This window comes from Juglans microcarpa x Juglans regia, chromosome 2D, assembly GCF_004785595.1.
Source record: "Juglans microcarpa x Juglans regia isolate MS1-56 chromosome 2D, Jm3101_v1.0, whole genome shotgun sequence".
NCBI lineage: Eukaryota > Viridiplantae > Streptophyta > Magnoliopsida > Fagales > Juglandaceae > Juglans > Juglans microcarpa x Juglans regia.
In genome coordinates, this window is record NC_054596.1 from 13,585,813 (window position 1) to 13,605,204 (window position 19,392).

General features: G+C 36.4%; 1 protein-coding gene and 1 pseudogene across 1 annotated transcript; one reads left to right on the top strand and one right to left on the bottom strand.

Annotated features, from left to right (window-relative positions):
• Positions 1–876: 876 nt before the first annotated feature.
• Positions 877–8,776, bottom strand: LOC121250582 (S-adenosylmethionine carrier 1, chloroplastic/mitochondrial). Its single transcript, XM_041149731.1, is given in 14 exon segments — positions 877–1,304; positions 1,453–1,533; positions 1,681–1,712; positions 1,715–1,741; positions 2,963–3,014; positions 4,052–4,141; positions 4,336–4,431; positions 4,505–4,558; positions 4,951–5,041; positions 5,648–5,724; positions 6,505–6,587; positions 7,515–7,622; positions 8,342–8,460; positions 8,647–8,776. Coding segments are annotated over 13 exon segments (978 nt in total). The 5' UTR covers positions 8,397–8,460; positions 8,647–8,776; the 3' UTR covers positions 877–1,172.
• Positions 8,777–10,173: 1,397 nt separating this feature from the next.
• Positions 10,174–11,648, top strand: LOC121249281 (annotated as a pseudogene).
• The last annotated feature ends 7,744 nt before the right edge of the window (positions 11,649–19,392 follow it).

Below are 19,392 nucleotides of genomic sequence, written 5' to 3' on the forward strand. Positions count from 1 at the left end.
CTAAGTTTTTTATGTTTTTTTTTTTAATTTAATTTTGTTGATTTTCTAAAATTATGTTTTTTTTTTTGTTATAATTTTTATTAATGTTGTACAAGTTTTTATTTGTTTTTTTATGTTGTTTATTTTATAAAATTTATAACTTCATTTTATTTTTAGAACTCTTTTCTACTTTTCTGTTTTTTATTTTCGTAATTGTTTTGCTATTCATGCTGACTGTACATCTTTTTTAAATTTCTAAATGCTGATTGTACATAATATGCCATGCGTCGTGGCAGTCAAGTGAGTGCTATATCAATATTTTCTGTTAAGAGACAAATAGTCCTGAAGGATGAATCAATTTGAAAGTTAGATCATAAGGATAAGGCTGCGTTTAGATGTTGAGCTGAATTCTTTATAAATAATACTAAATTGAGTAGTAGAATGAGTTATATGAAACCCATCTAAATTGAGTTTAAAATATGTTTTGATGTTAAGATAAATTTAATACTTTTTATGAAAAATTAAAAAAAGTTATAAATTTCACATATAAAGATATTGTAAGTTAAAAAAAATTGTACGTTTCATATATAAGAAAGTTTTGAGTTGAAATGAGTTTTATAATTAAAGAATTGATTACTTGGATGTTAGATTCAATTTAAAGTTAGGCTTCATTTGGTTCTTAAACCTATTTCAACTCACCATTACAACTTTTTTAAATTTCAATACAAAATATAATAAACAATTCAACATTTTTTCAAATCCTAAAATAATAATAATATTAAAAAATAATATTATAATAATATTTTATCATCTCAACTCAGTTCAACATCCAAACAGCCTTAGACTGAAGTCAGCTGAGTTTGAAAATCAAACGCACCCAGTGTTTGGGATACCAACTTTGAAGAGTGAAAAAGCCCTGAACAGTAATTTTTCCCAAGTAAGATAAATACAAGCGCCCCGATCTCATGCTTGTATATTTCTCAATCAGCAACAAATGAAGCTCGGATATCATTCCAGTGCTAATTTCACTTGCATGAGAACTAGTGGCATCATGGAGGCAGGAACCATAGCCAGACGTCATTATCGTACCTTCAACATCTCAGATCCTAAACAATAGAAACAAAATTGAAGAGAACTCTCTCTCTCTCTCTCTCTCTCTCTCTGTGGACGCAGGTTTACCATTCCACTAAAATTTAATCCTGCTTAGTATTTGAGTTTTGATGAGGCGTGGGACGCCTCTGAGCGAGGGACCGCTTCGTGCTCTCAAGGACGCCAAAAAAGATTGAGCCACCTATGCCTATCCACAGTACTCTTGGCCCAATGCCCTGCCATTGAAAGAAATGTAAGCAACAGAAATTTCTGGCTTCAAGGTGCTGTGGTTTAACAAGTTAGGTTTGTCACATTATAAAAACAGCAGCTACTTGATGACCATGAAATTTCTATTATAGAGAGATTAGAGCAGGAAATTCGTACCTTCAATAGAGCAGGAGGTCCTTCTTCCCTAACGATAGTTTGAACACAATCAAATACTCCTTTGTACTGGTTTGCAGATCCCTTGAAAAGCACACAACAAAGCATATAATTGACTTGAAAATACAAAACTGAATGCATGTAAATATAAACCACCCGATGGATGTGCATGCATAAATTTGTAAAAGCAAAATAAAGAATTAGGGATAGCGGGAAGCAGAGTGGTCTTACCTGAATCATCAGCCTTGTCTTAATCACATCAAGGGAGTGGTTATAGCCCCAGTTAGTGCACCTATAAAAAATGGATATTCAACTTTTTATAAATTAAAGAAAAACCCGCTGGGCAATAAATGCACACGTGTGCAAATGCTTTAAAACTTAAAAGGAGAGAGGTTAATTTGAAGCACAGTACAGAAATTCTGGAACATTGATCTTTCACAAATTCAAAAGGTGTTCTAGACCCCCTCCAAAAGATACAAAGTAATAGTATACCATACTTTGGCAGACTGGAAAAGTGGAAAAAACAAACAGACAAACAAACAAACAAACTAAATGTGTCGTGTTTCTTCAATCCTGAGTAAATTTCCTGATTCACCGATTTTCCTATGATACCAACTAATAGCACAATTTTCCTGTCAAAGGAACTAAAGTTCAAACACAGTGCACATCCATGCTCATGGAAATTCAAGGACCTCAAACAAGCGGATAGATGGCAGTGGAGGAGCAATTCCTCTTTCTGAAGCTTGAGACTATAGTGCATGTCAGAGTTGTCGTCTGTACACTACCATTTCAGGTTTGATTATTGAACATCAACTAAATAAATGCCATTAAAAAATTGGCTGAAAAGTAAGAAAAACCTCCAAGGTCTGTACACGAATTAGGTGCATTTCAGTTTAGAACAAATAGTAAATTTTCTCTCCTATGCAGCATTCTAGAGTATGTGTGCCCATGAGTGATTTGCTACAAGATACTGTTGAAGTTTAGTGAAAAAAAATATTTTCGAGAAAACCAAAATTTGCTCTACATCATCAGTACAAGTGAGAGCTGCAGTTTTATGTTGTGACCAAATTTTGAGTAATGGCTTTTTTGGCATCGAATGAAAAACTAAAACACAACAGGGACCTTCTATTTTCATGAGATATGTGGCATACCATCAATATTTTCAACTGTCCATGATGGACATACAAATCCTATGACCTTTTATCACTCTTTTCTACCTGTGGGGGGATGGGGAGGGGAAAATGAGACAATAGAATCTGGTGTGGACAAATCTGAAACAAAGTCTCAACATAATTTTTTTTTTTATCAGTAAAGAATTTCATCATAATAAACCATACTTAAATCAGATGGACTACGAATGAACGGATTTGGTCCTCAGTATAGCTAGAATGACAAGATTCTATGTAATTGCAGAATGCTGGAAAAATGTAGTGTGAATCTATCTGCAATATATCATAACATAACTAATCTTAAATTAAAGCATTCGGATAGCATAATTTAGATGTCTTCTTACCAGCAAAAGCACCAATGATGGCATTCTCAGGATCATTTAGATCTCTCTTTGCCTGGTAAATAAATGAAAACATGTCAAAATCATCAATCATACCCCCCAAAAAAATTGAAACTAATAGAAGCACAGCAGCATGTATACCAGCAGGGCCTACTACCATGCCATCACATATACTGTTATTTGGTTAGTCAATAATTGATCATACTAAATAACATAATCAAATCCGTCTTCAATAATCACATTCCTTCGCTTGCAATCATGCTTGATACAAAGACGAGACAAGGAATAAGTGAAAACCTTTAAAACAACTTAGATCATGCTATGAGAGAGAGATAGAGAGTATGTGTCAAATAATTATAACATCGTAGAGTACAAAATCAAAGAAATATGATTCTGGACTTGATTTTATAACACACGTAAAGCGTATTATACTGTTGCAAAATAAGCTTGGTATTAATTTATAAGGTAACATTAAGTTGTAAGTTCAAAATTCATTGCAGGCCTATCAAATGATAAGCTATTAAAAATGTGCAATAGGTATCGGATGCAGATTTCAATAGTACGTAATAATATAAACAGTTGTTGAGGGCTATACTCAATGTTTGAGCTTTAAGAAAAAAGTGTTTGTGTAGCCCAAAATAGTCAGCAAGTCTTGTTACATAATCAATCATCTTTCAAATCCTAAGAATGAGAGCAACTCTAATGCCTTTGGAAAGATTCAACCAAGCTTAAGTATAGGAGAGATCTTCCTTCTAAAACTCACCTAAAAAAAAACCCTAGTCTCAATTTAATGGGCACAATATTAGATCATATAATCCCCCTGTCGGTAAAACTTGGAGGTTACCATGATAGGAACTCCAAGCACTAGATCACATGGTATGGTGAAAAATCATCTATAAAGAAGCATTGAACTAACAAGGCACCTAGCCGTCAGAGAAATTGCAACCAGTGAATGAATAAGAGCATCACTCCTAAAAAGCATTCCATATGGCATCACCATGATGCACAGTCAAAGAGAAAAATGAAAACCATCAAGTAAAATCAATTCTTCAAAGAAGTGTTAAATTCAAGTCTACATTGTAAGGAACTTACTGCTGCCTTGTAACCTATCCGAAGCTGTTCATAGATGCAAAATTGAATTGCATCGAATGGTAAATCTCGTAATAGGAAAGATCCATATCCCTGCAATCTCAAAATTGAAAGCCAAGTATACAAACATAACCATAAAAGGCTCCCAATAACAAATGGGATGCAGGTCATGCATCAATGCCACATGTAATGCATATGGGAAACAAATAAAGGTTTTTTTGTTTTTTTTTTTTTGGGGGGGGGGGGGGGGGGGGGTGGTGGTGGGAGCAGTGATGAGGACCACAAACCGCATAGAGTCCTTTGAAACCCTCCTTAGAAACAATAAGGCGTACAGCATCAGGAGCTGAAGTAAATTGTCCGGTCTGCATCCTTTGCTTAACAACCTGAGGTGTTTAAAGGGGAAAAGGTAGAGTAAGCAGCTAAAATCATTGCAAATGTCAGTAATATGTTCTCTACCTCAGTTGGAACACGAATGAGAGAAGCAGCAATGCCTCCTATAGCCCCCGCAGTCTGCATGAAGTTCAATAGCCATAATGGTTTTTTTTTTAACGTAGTGTAAAAAACTAAAGAAATTCGGGGGGCTTAATTGGCCACAATAGCTGAAGACTGGACATGTTTTCTCAGTTTTTCTTGGACGGTAATACAGTGGATGTAATCATTTGCTAGGACAAAAACAAAATCTTATATTCTAGAACTCTGGTACAAAGGGGAAGCTGTTGAGACATTTGATAAGCTTATTCATCCAAAATGCATTTGGGGCTTTGATTAGCGTAATAAACTAATGCCTTGTTAGTTCCAAACTTAACAAGGTATTAAAGTAATAAATAAAAAATGATTAATTAGTCATGTGCCCAAGCGGAGCAAATACATTCATGATAAAAGGGAATTGAAGAATCTCATACAAAATGAGCTGCAGCACTAAGATTTTCGGGAAACATCTTTAACAATTTCTGCTTTGCAGGTTCATAGACACCGACAAATACAGCAGAAGCCCTGCCCATAAAAGAATATTATCAAAATGACTTGGATTTGAAGCCAAATCGGTCTTTCTGGCAAACATATCCCAAGGCGAAAGAAGGAAAGAGTTTCTATAAGAACTATAATTAGGACACTTCCATTAGGAAGCCAGTGTGTTTGGACGCTGGAGAACATGACACAGATCCAGCACTTACGGATTTCAAAAAGATTTTGCCATCTTTGCTCTCAAAAGTCTGCAAACTTACAAAAGTTTTGCACATTTTTTTCAAAAAGCAAATGCATTATTATTGCTTTCATAACTGTTCGACCATCTATTATTCTTCTACACAAACTAGGACAGCCAGCCTGCAGCATCTGAGCATTTGCACAATGTTGATACTGTGATTGGGCTAGGAGAAGGCAATTTGGAAGAAGAATTTCACCATGACCACTCATATTTTTCAAATTATTATTACTTGATTAATTAATGGAAAGGAAGCAAATCAGATTCATCAAGATTGAGAAGGAGAAACATCAGTATGCCTATGATACATGATTAGGGATGACCTAAACAAGAAAGGAAAAACACTTGACAAACCAAAGAAGAAAATGGAGTCACTCTGCACTTTGAAAGGTACTTACGGTAAGACACCAGCAAGATTTCCAGTCAATCCAGAATAAAGGCCCTTCAAATTTATTTTTGCGCCGCCATGTGCAGCCTGTAACCAAAGTGCAGTGATAAAATTCAGAAACAACATGAGCAAGACTTTTGTAGACAATGAAAAAATCAGGATGCTGAATTCATATCAAACTGATAGTTGGGAACTATGAAAGAGGGTTTCAAAGTTTATTTTAATGATTGTGAGGTTGCATCCATAATCTCTGTGAGAATTAGAAGCACACCTGAGTAATTTTTAGATTGCTTTGTTGTCCTGCATGATTTAATATTTAATCATACGCAACTTTATAAATTCTAGTACTAAAAAAGTTAAAGTCCCTAACACTTATGATACAGACTATTGAACATGAAATATTGAAAAGTGATCTAGGATGCTACATATATTTCTCTCTAATATATTTATTTATTCATTTGATTATGATTAACAATAAACTAAAGTAATCAGAAATTAATCCTCCGTAATTTAGAACCCCATGAATATAAATTCGTGAGTTGGCCAATGCATGCTGATGCTAAACTAAGAGGCCAGGACATAGTTGAACAATTATCTGGTCAAGGCAGGAAAGAATCAAAGAACGAAACTTCAGGACCTCAGAACAGATCTTGAGCACGTGGTTGATAAAACATAGAGGCACAAATCAGCTTAATAACATTTACAGTTGATATTCCATGAATATATAATAAGTAATGAAGGAACAATCTCTAGATCCATATTCTCAGCCAAAAAGGAACAATGACCCAGTACAGTATATTCAATAATCTGCATCCAAACATTAATTATAACTTAAATATACATAGATAATATACATAGATAACCTACCTGTAGCCGTGTCTTTATAGTGTCAATTGGATATAAAGCTGTCTCAACAACAACACCAGCTGTACCTCCTGCTATAACACCCTCTGCAAAATCCACTGCCAGACTAGTTAGAAACTAAAAACTGGATGCAATAGATATATTCTTAGTATAGATTGAGCATTTAATGTAATCAAAGAATTGGACAACATGAAAAAGGAAATGCTCCACTCTTCCTCTCTAGCTGTACAAGTCTGAAGGGCAAAAGCTTTTATCATTCCATCTAGTCAAGACCAATGGCTTTACAGTGTCAGTCAGTAGACAACATGCTTTCTATGACCCCTCAAGCATAACTTATGAAAGAAACAACGAAAAATACTCTCTTTTCCTTTTGTTCCAAAAACTCATGGGGCATCTGCATTTTCCTCTGCCAACATGGGATATTGCTTTATCTTCATGCCGTGTCAAAACATGCATCCTTAGTTATACAAGATTCCTAATCACTTAAAATAGAAATATATCCCAGTTTCTGGTTATGCAAATTTTCATTACTGCAATTTTTTAAGCCTCAATAATTTTATAATCCATCAAGCAATGTTATTCTAATTCAACAGATTCAATGTGCAACATATATGAAAAAGGTACAGCTAAAAGTGCTTGTGAGGGACAGAGAGAGAGCAAGAGGGAGAGACTCGACCATAATGTTAGCAATCCTTCACTGGTCCAAAATAGTAACTGATTGATAAATTAAATACTCGTTTCTACATTTACTCTCCAAGGTTGAAAGAGGATATACCATGTTTGGTGGCCATGACTCCACCTTTTAAAGTTGCAGTCACTTATGTAAGAATATAATTGCACCCTGTACATCAAATTCTTTCCAAATTGAACTTGATTTCATAAATATACATCTTAAATTAGAGTCTGTCAACCTATCATCAACTTAGAGATTGAGCTTCAGTATCATTTCTAGTCAACCCCAAAACAATAATAAACCTTGCTACTACTTCTTTAACAAAGCTTTTTTAGCATACCAAAGAAAGTACGAATAAAGTCAAATGGCTTTTCTTCTCCCACGTTGACTGATGCAAAAGACTGTCTTCTTTCTAGCTGTGAGTTTCGCATTGTCCTCTCACGTGCATCTGCAAAACCATATAACCTGTTAAAAGAAAGAAAGAAAAAGCAACAGAATATAATAAAAGTATCACTTAAGAAACATATATAATAATCCCAATCACATCTTGCGTTAGGCTCAGAACAGAAGTATGAGATTAACTGGGAGTTTCCTCAAAACCTGAAGTGGATGCCAACATCCTTTCCCCAGGCACATACTGACAGAGAAATACAAGTTTAAATCATATGCCAAGAAAAGAATAAGCTTTTGACCATTAAAAAGGACTTAGAAAAGAAAAGAGAATAAAAGAACAACTGTCACATTTGATCACTGTAAACTTTTATAAAAAATTATGAAGCCATGTTTTCAAACATGGGAATACATTAGCTATAGCGGAATTAACAATAAGGGAAATATACTTTGCAGCTTTCAACTACCAAATATTTCATATTTTACACCCCAAACTAACAAAACTGACACATTACCAAACTCCAACAATCAAATGTGACAAATAATATTTTTTTCTAATTCTGGTAACTTCAGATAGATGAAAAATAGGTGATGTGATGTAGTCTTAACCGTCGTTTCTTAAACAAGGATGTACATTTTACTTTTTGGTATTTTGAGAGTTTAACGTGTTATGTATTAAACAATAACAACGCTATATTATGCCACAAATTACGTAATATCACTGAAAACGCATTCACATAAAATCATACACAATTTGATATTCAAGAAATGGGTTACCTAATGAAGCGACTGAAGAGCTTTTGGCATCGGCGGCTAGCGTAATAGGACCCATTTAAAGTCGCGAAACTTCACCACCACCACAACTCAAAATAGGTACACTTACAAACCACTATATTCCATAAAGAAAACCCAAAAAAAATTGTCATTCCGGGAATATAAGTTGCAGAACCAATACGAACAGTAACAAAATCTATTCAGGCAATTATTCAGTTTATCTTTGCAAGTCAATTCCAGAGTTCAGATGAAATAAGTGCAGGTGTGTTACATTGTGGTCAGAAGGGGAGAGAGAGAGAGAGAGAGACCAGAGAGCAGGCGAGCTGACTGCGCTGTGGACCTTGTGGTAAGAGGGAGAAGGATGAGCAGTATCGTGTCGATGACAGTCTTTCGTTTGGTTGGCTGGTCGTGTCTACACTTGGTAGATTGCAGACTGTAGCCACGTTTGGCCCCTTTTCATTTCGTTAAATACGAGGATGGTCCGTTTGGATATTAAGCCCAGTTTGAAAATGATTCTTCGCATTTTATTATTACAATATTTTTAAATTTTTAAACAAAATATAATAAATAATTAATTTTTTAAAATTTTAATTTAATTTTTTTAAAATTTTAAAACAATAATAATATTAAAAAAATAATATTATAACAATATTTTTTTTAACTTTAATCTTTTATCTAAAACTATCTCATCTCATCTCTGAATCCAAATCAACCCTAAAATTATTTTATCACATCTTATCATTATAATTTTTTTTAAATTTTATGTAAAATATAATAAATAATTTAACATTTTTAAATCTTAAAATAATAATAATATTAAAAAATAACATTCTAATATAATTTTATTTAAATTTTAACTTTTATCTAAAATCATCTTATCTTATTTTATTATTTATACCTTAAATTTTCATCCTATCTTACAACCATTCTTTGTTAATTTTCGCAATCACTCCTTAAATTATCAGAAATTAGAATCGGTCCTCTCTATCAAAAACTGGATATAAATATCTTTAATTGAAGAAATTTAAAATATATAAAAAATCACAAATTAATTTTTTTAATTTATAAATTATTTGTAAATTTTTTTAAGATTTTTTTTTTTTAAAAATTTTTAGGGGTGGTCTTGTCCTCTAAGGGGAAAAGTAGATCCAATATAATATCTAGATAATTTGGAGGGTGATTGATGAGATTAATAATTTGAGTGGCGACTGCAATACTAATTTATATTAAATAATTTTATTTAAAGATTTTAACGTCACATACTATCTATATTCGAGATAAATATTTTAGTTGTATTAGAGCATCCCCATCCGGATGCCTAAAATTTTTCCTAAACTTTAGCTAAAACAGACATTTCTTATAATTTTATCTTAAATTTTACTCATTTTCAAAAAACCTTCTACATCTCATTCCCTATAATTTCTATATTCTATTAAAATAATATTCTTCTATTTTTTTATTACTTTTTTCTCTCACTTCCATTTCCATTTTTAACTACTAACTCTTTTGTTTTATTCTCTTATTTTCAAAGATCACATTTTATAAATACTTATATGATTTTTTTTTCCATATACAATATTATTTTTCAATTCAACATTGGTATTAAAAATAATAATTTTTTTAAATATGTGCATTTTCCGCATATTGATGAGAAAATATTTTACAAAATAGTATAACGGTAACATTTTGAATTCGCCATGATTAGTACACATGTTTTGTCATTTATACAATGATAACTTTTTTTTATCTTTTCCCTAATGGTAACTTTTTTTATCTTTTCTCCAACGGTAACATTTTGTATCTTATATGTAACGATAATTTTTTCCTCTATAAATATGCATTCTGCTTGCATTCACATTCTCAACCAAACTGAAGTCTCATCTCCAACTCCTTTCATCAAATGGCTCATTCTTTCTTTCGCAAATTGCTTACATACTTGTTATCTAATGATGAGTAGGATGCTGTTATTAATGCTGAGGCTGATGGAGAGTCATCGAGATATCGTGGCAATCGCCAACGTCGTAAGTTTATTCGGCGTGATCATATTCAAGGGCACGAGCGTCTTTTCTGCGACTATTTTACAAAAAATCCAGTATATCCTTCCAATTTATTTTGAAGGAGATTTCGGATGAGTCGTGCCCTATTTCTTCGTATTCTAAATGAGGTAGAGGCTTATGAGCCCTACTTCGTCCAGAGAAGAGATAATGCCGGAAGACTCGGTTTATCTTCTATGCAAAAGATAACTGCAGCACTTAGACTGCTGGCCTATGAGGTTACTGGAGATTTTATGGATGAATACATACGTATCGGAGAAAGCACAGCAATGGAGAGCCTCAAAACATTTTGCAAGACAATCGTAACTGTTTTTTCAAATGAATATTGCGGTCTCCAAATGCCAATGATATTGCTCGATTGCTTGTGGTTGGTGAACAACGGGGATTCCTAGGAATACTGGAAAGCATTGATTTCATGCATTGGAAGTGGAAAAATTGTCTCGCCGCCTGGAAAGGTATGTACTCTGGCCACATCCGTGAACCAACTATTATTTTAGAAGCAGTTGCTTCATATGATCTCTGGATATGACATGCATTTTTTGGTATGCCCGGTTCACATAACGATATTAATGTGCTAGAGAAATCTTTTATTTTCAAGGAACTTGCCCAAGGGGGTGCTCCACCAGTCAATTACACAATCAATGGCAACGACTACACTATGGGGTACTACCTTGCCAATGGTATTTATTCCAAGTGGCCAACGTTTGTGAAGAAGATTCCATCACCCCAAGGGAATAAGAAGAAAAACTTTGCCACAGCATAAGAATCTGCAAGAAAAGATGTCGAGCGTGCCTTCGGGATACTTCAACAACGATTTGCAATCGTTCGTGGACCTTCCCTATTATTCAAAATCAATGACCTAACAAATATAATGAAAACATGTGTTATTCTACATAACATGATCATTGAGGACGATCGTGATAATAGTCAGGGTCTGAACATGGAGTACGATCAACTTGATGATGATATTCCAGAATTGTCGTGCAATCCAACAAATGAGTTTATGAACTTCATTCAGCGACATCATGAAATTAGAGACAGCTCGGCACATCATCAACTACAAGCAGATTTAATTGAACATCACTGGCAATTTCATTCCCAACAATAGAAGATAAGGTTGTGTTGGAGTCTCTATTTTATCATTAGTAGCGACGGTGTATTTCAAGTTTCTAGAATTTTCATTCCAAAAAACATGTTTGGTTCAAGAAAATGCAGTTTAAGTTATTGTAATATTTTCATTATCTGTAATAGTTTAAGAATTTGTAAAGTCGAGTTGTAATCAAGCAACATCTATTCATGGATGACTTACCATCTATGATCACGTTTTTTATCTTCTTAATAAAACTATGCAAACGTACAAATTATATAATACAATAAACGCAGAAAAGTGCCACAAGCTAGTAGTTCATAATAAACATCACCTTTAATACTGAATAAATGTTTAGTTACAAAAAAAATAAATGCCTCAATCTGAGAATGCATTGCGTCGAGCCAATATCTCTCTTTGAAGTTGCTGGAAATATACCTGTTGAACTTCATTTAACGTACTCACATTGAGCAACATTATGCGCTCCTCTCTTTCCAACCGGGCGATTTCCAGTTTCTCTGCCTTTAACCTCAGTCTCTCGTCGTCTTGTCTACTTTTATTTTCCTTCATTTCTCGTTCATATGCCATCTTCTCGGCCTTAAGTTGGAAAAATTCTTTCTCCTGAGCACGTGACTCCTCTAGGAGAGTATACCTTTTATTGCTGAGCTCCACAAGCTCTTCTGAGGCCCTGCATTGGGCCTTACGTTTTCCTTTATCAGCTTTTCTCCCTATTAGCCTATCCAATTCGATGACATTATTAGTTTCCAGATTCTCGCTCTCTGTACCACCCACTGAATCAATGGGTGAATTAGTTGCCACTGCTGATGTATGCGAATATGTAGGGGACATCGTCGACCTTCGCTTTGTCCCGTCCTTTGTGCAACGCTGATTCCATTTTGGCTGGTCTTTCAATAGTTGCCAACAATGCTTGAACTGAAAGGACGTTTTCTCAAGCGATTGGTACATGACCTTCGCTTTGTCAAACTTCCAATTCAAAATGAAAATCAAATAATTAACCAACCCATTAAAGATAAAGGAAACATAATGCATATAAATAATAATAAGGTGGATGCTTATACCTTGTCTTGCTCTGTCATGCCACTTTGATTCAGCCCTTCAACTTGGGCGAGTTTAGCACAAAATTTGTTCGTCGCCTTTTGAATGGCAGACCACCGATGTATTAAGGACCCAACACTCCGCTCATTTGTACTTTCTTTATAATCATTGAAGTATTGACTAACTTTTTTTTAAAGTTGGGCGTGTTTTTGGTCCGTTCCTTGGATGGCATCAATGCTACTATTCAGCCATGCGGAGACAAGTAACTTGTTTTCTTCAGGGGTGAAGTTTGCACCCCTGGCTGATTTTCTTTAAGAGGGGGGAGGCTCTAATTGGGGCGGGGGTGGAGAGTCATCCAAAGTCACGGGATGTTGTTCATCTTGACCAATATAAATGTGGTCAAGTTCAGGCTCCTGAGTCAGGAGGCTGGTGAAGAACATATTTCCATGCTCTCTTGAGTCCATCTCTAAAAATTTGTAAACATAAAACATGTGATACACATGTTAGAAAATTAAGAACTACATTTGCAAGTGATTTTTGTAGCCGGCTCAGGAATCCTATGGCAACATATGACGACACACTTGGCACCCTCCCTTGCATGGCTGCTGTGGCGCCCCCAATCCCCCTTATATAAATACACAGGGATCGAGATGCCAGGATGATGACAACACGGTCACGCATCCCAACGAAATGTGCTCAAGTGTGTGTGCAACATGCAAATGTGCACAATAAAAGTCGCAGCGGATAATATAAATAAGTCAACTAAGTACCAGAAATTTAAATACAAATATTTAACACAATTTATCTTTAAAAATTATACAGTCATCCCAAATATAATACAAAAGGTAAATACAGTAATTGATAAAAACATAACTCACTAAACAGGAGCAATCCCAGATCACTCCTCCAACGGAGCCAAGCTAAGGCTCGTCATCATCATCTGCATCAAAATCTGCGATACTATAAAATGGTACCACAGGTAAGTATAAATCAAACAACTCTCGGGATAAAAATACATTAATGCAACCAACAATACGACAAAATACATTTAGCCATAAAATAACATTTTTTCCCAGAAAAATGATTATTTCCAACACACGCAAAAAATTCCATTTTGGCCCAAAATATCCGTAAAACATTTTCCCATAAAATGATTCACACAAACAACCCATTTATCGGACACTATAGGCGGGAATCACAGGCGGGACTCTACCACCGTCCCTGCTTACCACCATCCCTACCGCGTGCACCGTAGGCGGGAATCACAGGCGGGACACAACCACCATTCCTGCTTACCACCATCCCTATCGCGTGCACCGTAGGCGGGAATCGCAGGCGAGACTCTACCACCATCCCTGGTTACCACCATCCCTACAGTTCCTTTACACACAATGAATACTTAACAGAGCGCTGTAGGCTGGAATCACAGGCAGGACACAACCACCATCCCTGCTTACCACCATCCCTACAGTCTCTTTTCCTTTTACTCACATGAGAATCCAATTCCAATAAACACATGAACATGTATGCAATCATGCGAAAACCCAGTTTTCTTTACAAACATGATCATGCATGCAATATGCGATGTACATGAACAAGCCATAACCAACAACCAACAACCACAATTCACAATGCAAACAAACACACAACTCCGTCCACAATCCATCCGACCCCCGAAACTCCTCGGACTCAGTCCGGCAAAACAAACAAATTCACAGATAATATGTGTTAGTGCAAAAATATATTTAAATCACGAAAGTTCTTTAAGGAAAATACTTACAGTGTAATATAACAATTTTCGAAGGATCACGAAGTTGAAAAATGCGACGTTTGAGCAACACCACAGTGTAAAATACACTGTGGCCGTGGGTCACAAATACCAACTTTCAAACGGAGGGAAACGAAGACCCAAGATTGATAGGGTAGGGCCTAGGGAGGTCGGTGAAGCCAATGGTGGTGGTGGTTTGCCGTGGGTGGCGACGAAATGGGCGGTAGAAGACCAAAATGCCCAAATCGAAAATGTAGATGGTGGAGCTTCACCGGTGACGGATCGGAGGTGGGGTTGGGTCCAATGGGTTGCCAAGAGGTCGGGGATGAAGTGGTAGGAAGATGGTGGCCGGAGGTGGCGCGACGGCGGCGCTCGAACGAAAGTGACGCCGCGGCTTGAAGGGCTACTAGTGGTTAACGGCGGCGCGAATGGAGGTGAGGTTGGTGGGGTGAGGTCGTCGGCGGCAGGGGAACATAATGGGGTGGGCGGTGAAGGCCACCGCTGGCTCACGGCGGCGCTGGTGTGAAAGTGGCCCGCGGCTTCGTGGGCTTCGTGGGGGCTAACGACGGCACGAACGAAGGTGATATTGGTGGGGTGGAACGGCCGGCGGCAGGGGAATGCAAGGGACCGGGCGGTGTCGACCACCGCCGACGGACGGCGGCGCTGGGAGGGGACGTTAGAAACGGGCGGAGGAGAGGAGAGAGAGAGATCGCGCGGGAGAGAAGAAACCGAAGGAAAATAAGGAGAAAAAGAAAAAAGGGAGGAAAAGAAAAGGAGAGGAAAGAAAAAGAGGGGAAAAGAAATGAGGTCCAATCCTCATAACTTGGGTCACAAAAATGATCCAACGGAGATGATTTTAAAACCATAAGTTAAATAAAATAATTCAAACGCAATAGTAAAGTCAAATTGAAATAATTAAATCCCACAGTAATTAATTTAAATATTAAAAGTAATTTAAATGCATAACAATAAATAAATATTAAGAAAGTACATAAAAATAATTTTCACCAAATTAAAATCATAGAAATAAACTCACTAAAAATCCAACCAATTTTAAAATAAGAGAATAAATTTTTGAACAATAAAAAATAATCATTTAGTAAAAATACACTAAAATACGGGGTGTTACAGCTGCAACAACCGGTTGCCACTATTTATTGACCATCTGGGTTACCATGCCATGGAGGTGTGTGCCAAAGTGTTCAATCACCATGTTTGGATTGTTTCATCATCACAGCCGAGGGGTTAAGACAACTCAAATCCAATAACAAAATTAGTTTGCAAACGTGAAAATAAGAGCATTCCCATCCACTTCCCTAAACACTTGTGTGTTTTAAATATGGCTCAGAATGGTTTACAAAATTTACATCATATGTGAGACAGGAGCCCAACATTAAATGGCTGCAAAACCTAACCCAAACCCCACGTGCCTTTTGTGAAAAATATTACAAACTGCAAAATGGTCATTTGGGTGGGGATTACCCCGCCATGTCAATGGGGCCCACTAACATTTATGAATTACCCCACTAAACACCATCATCATAGCCTAACAGTAGACATGCAGCCCCCTCCCTCCCCCACAAGTAATAATTATTCATCAGTACCAAACACTGCAAAGGTCCCAATAGCACAGACCAATTCACAGCCGATAGGTTAGAGAAGGAAAAGCAACAATACTAAGCAGCAAGCAAAATGCATAAAAATATAAATTAAATTTGTCAAACCAACAGAGCTCAGTCGATGGGAACAATAATTAAAGAGATAACATTGGCTCAAACCAGCAAGCACAGGGCAGAAACAAGTCCAAACTGGTTGACTTGAATCACTTGTGAAAAAGATAATAAGTTCTCACATTATTATTTTTCACATTCAAATCCAAAAAGTCCTCATAATAATCTTTATATCATGAACTCAACATATAGATCTACCAACGCAGAAAAGTTAAGCTCTTCATACGTTACTCTTCATTCAAGTACTTTATCAAGCTCTACATATTTTCCTCTTAGTCCAAATCAAAATACATCTCATTCAGAGGAAAAATTCTCAAGACGCAACATCAATAATGTTCCAAACTCCAACAAATGAATACCTCGTATCTTGATATCAACACTCAGTTGCACAGAAAATATGTTTTGACCCAAAAATTTCAGCTTCGTTCAATTATACGAGAACGCTGCACACAGAGTATTCCACATGAAAAAAAATACTAAAACCCAACACAACCAAGCGAGCAAGACAAACTCAAACGAACCTAAAACAACCCAAAATGCAAATGAACAGCCAAGACTCGTCTCTAGTGGCAAAAGAAAGGCAACATTATCATAAGAAAGGCAGCCAAGACTCGTGTCTACCGAGGGTTTAGAAGTGACAGGTCTGAAGAGAATCGCAAAAGGAACACTTCAAAAAATTATCATAAGAAAAAACAAATCCCATGGAAACAACGAGTAAAAACAGAAATCAGTTGACCCAAACATAAACGAGTGTAAAAACTAAAACCCAGATGGGGAAATGGGTTTCAGAAAATGTTTCATCAACCTGTTAAAAATCCTCACCCAAACAAGAAAAATTACATTAATATGCAATGAAGAGAGACAGAGACAGAGAGGGAGCCGCTCTGTTGCTTGCGATAACAGATTGAAAGCTGAACAGACGGAATCCTTACCTGTGAACGAAGGTAGGCGCGAGCGATTTTGGTCTTTGTTGTGAATCGAGAGGAAGAGAGGAACACGCGGGACCAACGGCAACAAATTTTGGATTCAGTCGATTGGGGATGTACAGTGGTTCCCCAAATATGGGGAACGACTGTGGATCCCCTAAAACAAATCCATATTTTAGGGAATGGGATGGGAGACTCATTTTCAACTTCCCCTAAATTTGATCTCTAAATTTTAGGGATAACAGTGCTTTACGCATCCGGATGGGGATGCTCTCATTGTCATCTTTTAAAGATCACAGGAAAAAAAGCAAGCAGTACTGCCAAGTGAACACTGAACAGAGTTGCTTGGCGTCTTATACTTGGTCTGGACAAAGATATTCTAAAATCGAGTGTGCACTTCAGTAGGAATATGAGGCCTCAAACTTGCCAAGTAATTCCCTCCATCTTTAGCAATATGATAAATTTTAAAGCTTCATTCTCTCTTCTCTAAGTGAAAACTCTCTCTCAGCCAAAGCCTAAAAATCTCCTCATCTCCATCCAGAGGCGGTGGAGCTTCGTCCCACCCTCTTCCCATCAGCTCTTTTCGGAATTGTCCATCGGTTTTTTTCAATTATTTTTTTTGTTTTCCAACCATAGTACAGAGATGTGGTGATCTATTGTTTTTCGACCACCCGTGATTGCCATGCACTGCACCGCAAGACTCTTCAAGAGTATTACGTGACCTCCACGGGCCTCCACAGTCACTGACAGTCGTCTGCAGGCGATTTGACCCACTTGTTGCTTACTATTTTCCTACATTCTCACTTCTCTGACCAAGAATTGAGAAAGAGGAAGTGAAAGTCTCTTTAGCCAATCCAGATCAGCAAAATTCAGCACATGACAATCCACCGTGGCTTCAATCATAGTATTGCGGTCTGACCAAAACCGCTCCAGGTGACTCCCCTCCTATAGGAAATGGGTGAGGGACAAGTCATTGACTCCAAATATTTATTTATTTTTTCTTGTGTTGTATTAGCTAGTTTGAGATTATTCTTAACTCTTGTATCTTATAACTGTTAAATATATTTATAATATGATTGCTTAGGAAAAAAAAAAAAAACTCCCCCCATCTTTAGCATCAAAATAGAAAGGTGAGAAATCAGTCTGGGAGAAGGTCTAGAAACTTAATATTCCAGGATCAACCAAAAAAGTTCTTGTGGAGGGCATTAACAACTATTCTTCCTACAAAGTAGATTTTATTCCAGAAGAAGATTGTGAAAGATGATTTATGTCCAATTCGTTGCAGGGATGTCGAAACAATTCAGTATGTATTATGGTCTTGTTTTGTTGCATGTGATGTTTGGGCAGAAAAACAAAGTCTAGTTCATAAATGGAGCTGCATAGATGATGAGTTTAGTCAATTATGGGAAAGGATGCAGTAATATTTTCAGATGGAAAAACTAGAAGAGCTAGCAGTCATTATTAAAGGGTTGTGGACTAGAAAAAATAAACTCATTTTCGAGGATAGATTTGATAGCCTCAACAAAGTAGTAAATACTGCCATTTCAAGCCTTGCAGAATTTCGGGAAGCTCATAGGCTAAATGAAGAAGTTAAGGAGCATAAAGGAGATAGTAGAAAAGAAACCAAATCGATAAAACCCCGATAAGGATTTACAAGACTTAATTTTGATGTGGCATTAGATGTTGTAAATCAGAAATTGGGAATTGGTTTAATAGCAAGGAATTGCAGGGGAGAGATTCTTTTCTCATTATGCTTTGGTAAGCCATTTAGTGGGATACCTGCTCTTGCTGAAAACTGTGCTTTATGGAGGGCTGTTGAACTTTATAGAGACCTTGATATTAAAGATGTCATATTCGAGGGAGATGCAAAAGATGTGATACAGGCTATTATTGATTGCAAGCAGGAATGGTCATGGTTGGGGGAGCTATTGGAAGATATCAAGCATCTGGTTTCATTGAGATCAGACTGGCAAGCCTTGTTCACATATAGGAAAGGAAACAGTGCAACTCATACTCTATCAAGGAAGGCATTACAGATGGATGGAAGAGGGACCAAATGTTATTTATTCTGCTATAATGAAAGATCATATGGTATGTAATTGACTCTTTTATTACAAGTGAACGTGAATGAGTATGGTTTTCTCAAAAAAATAAAAAAGAATAGCTAGGTGAGGGCTTCCAATCCAAATGGGTAAATAAGTCACAAATAAAGATCTTCACAGATATTGTGGATATCACTCAGAGCCGTATAGTAGGATAAAAAGCCAAAGCTTTATCCCCGGGCAAGCAGAACAACGCTTATACAAAATGTGCATGGCAATGGCTCTCCCCTCCTACCTACTTATGTAAGATACAAACGCTTATCATAACGTATGTACCTATGTCATAGTTGTGGCAATCGGACTATCATTGAATTTCTCCAGGCGATCAAAC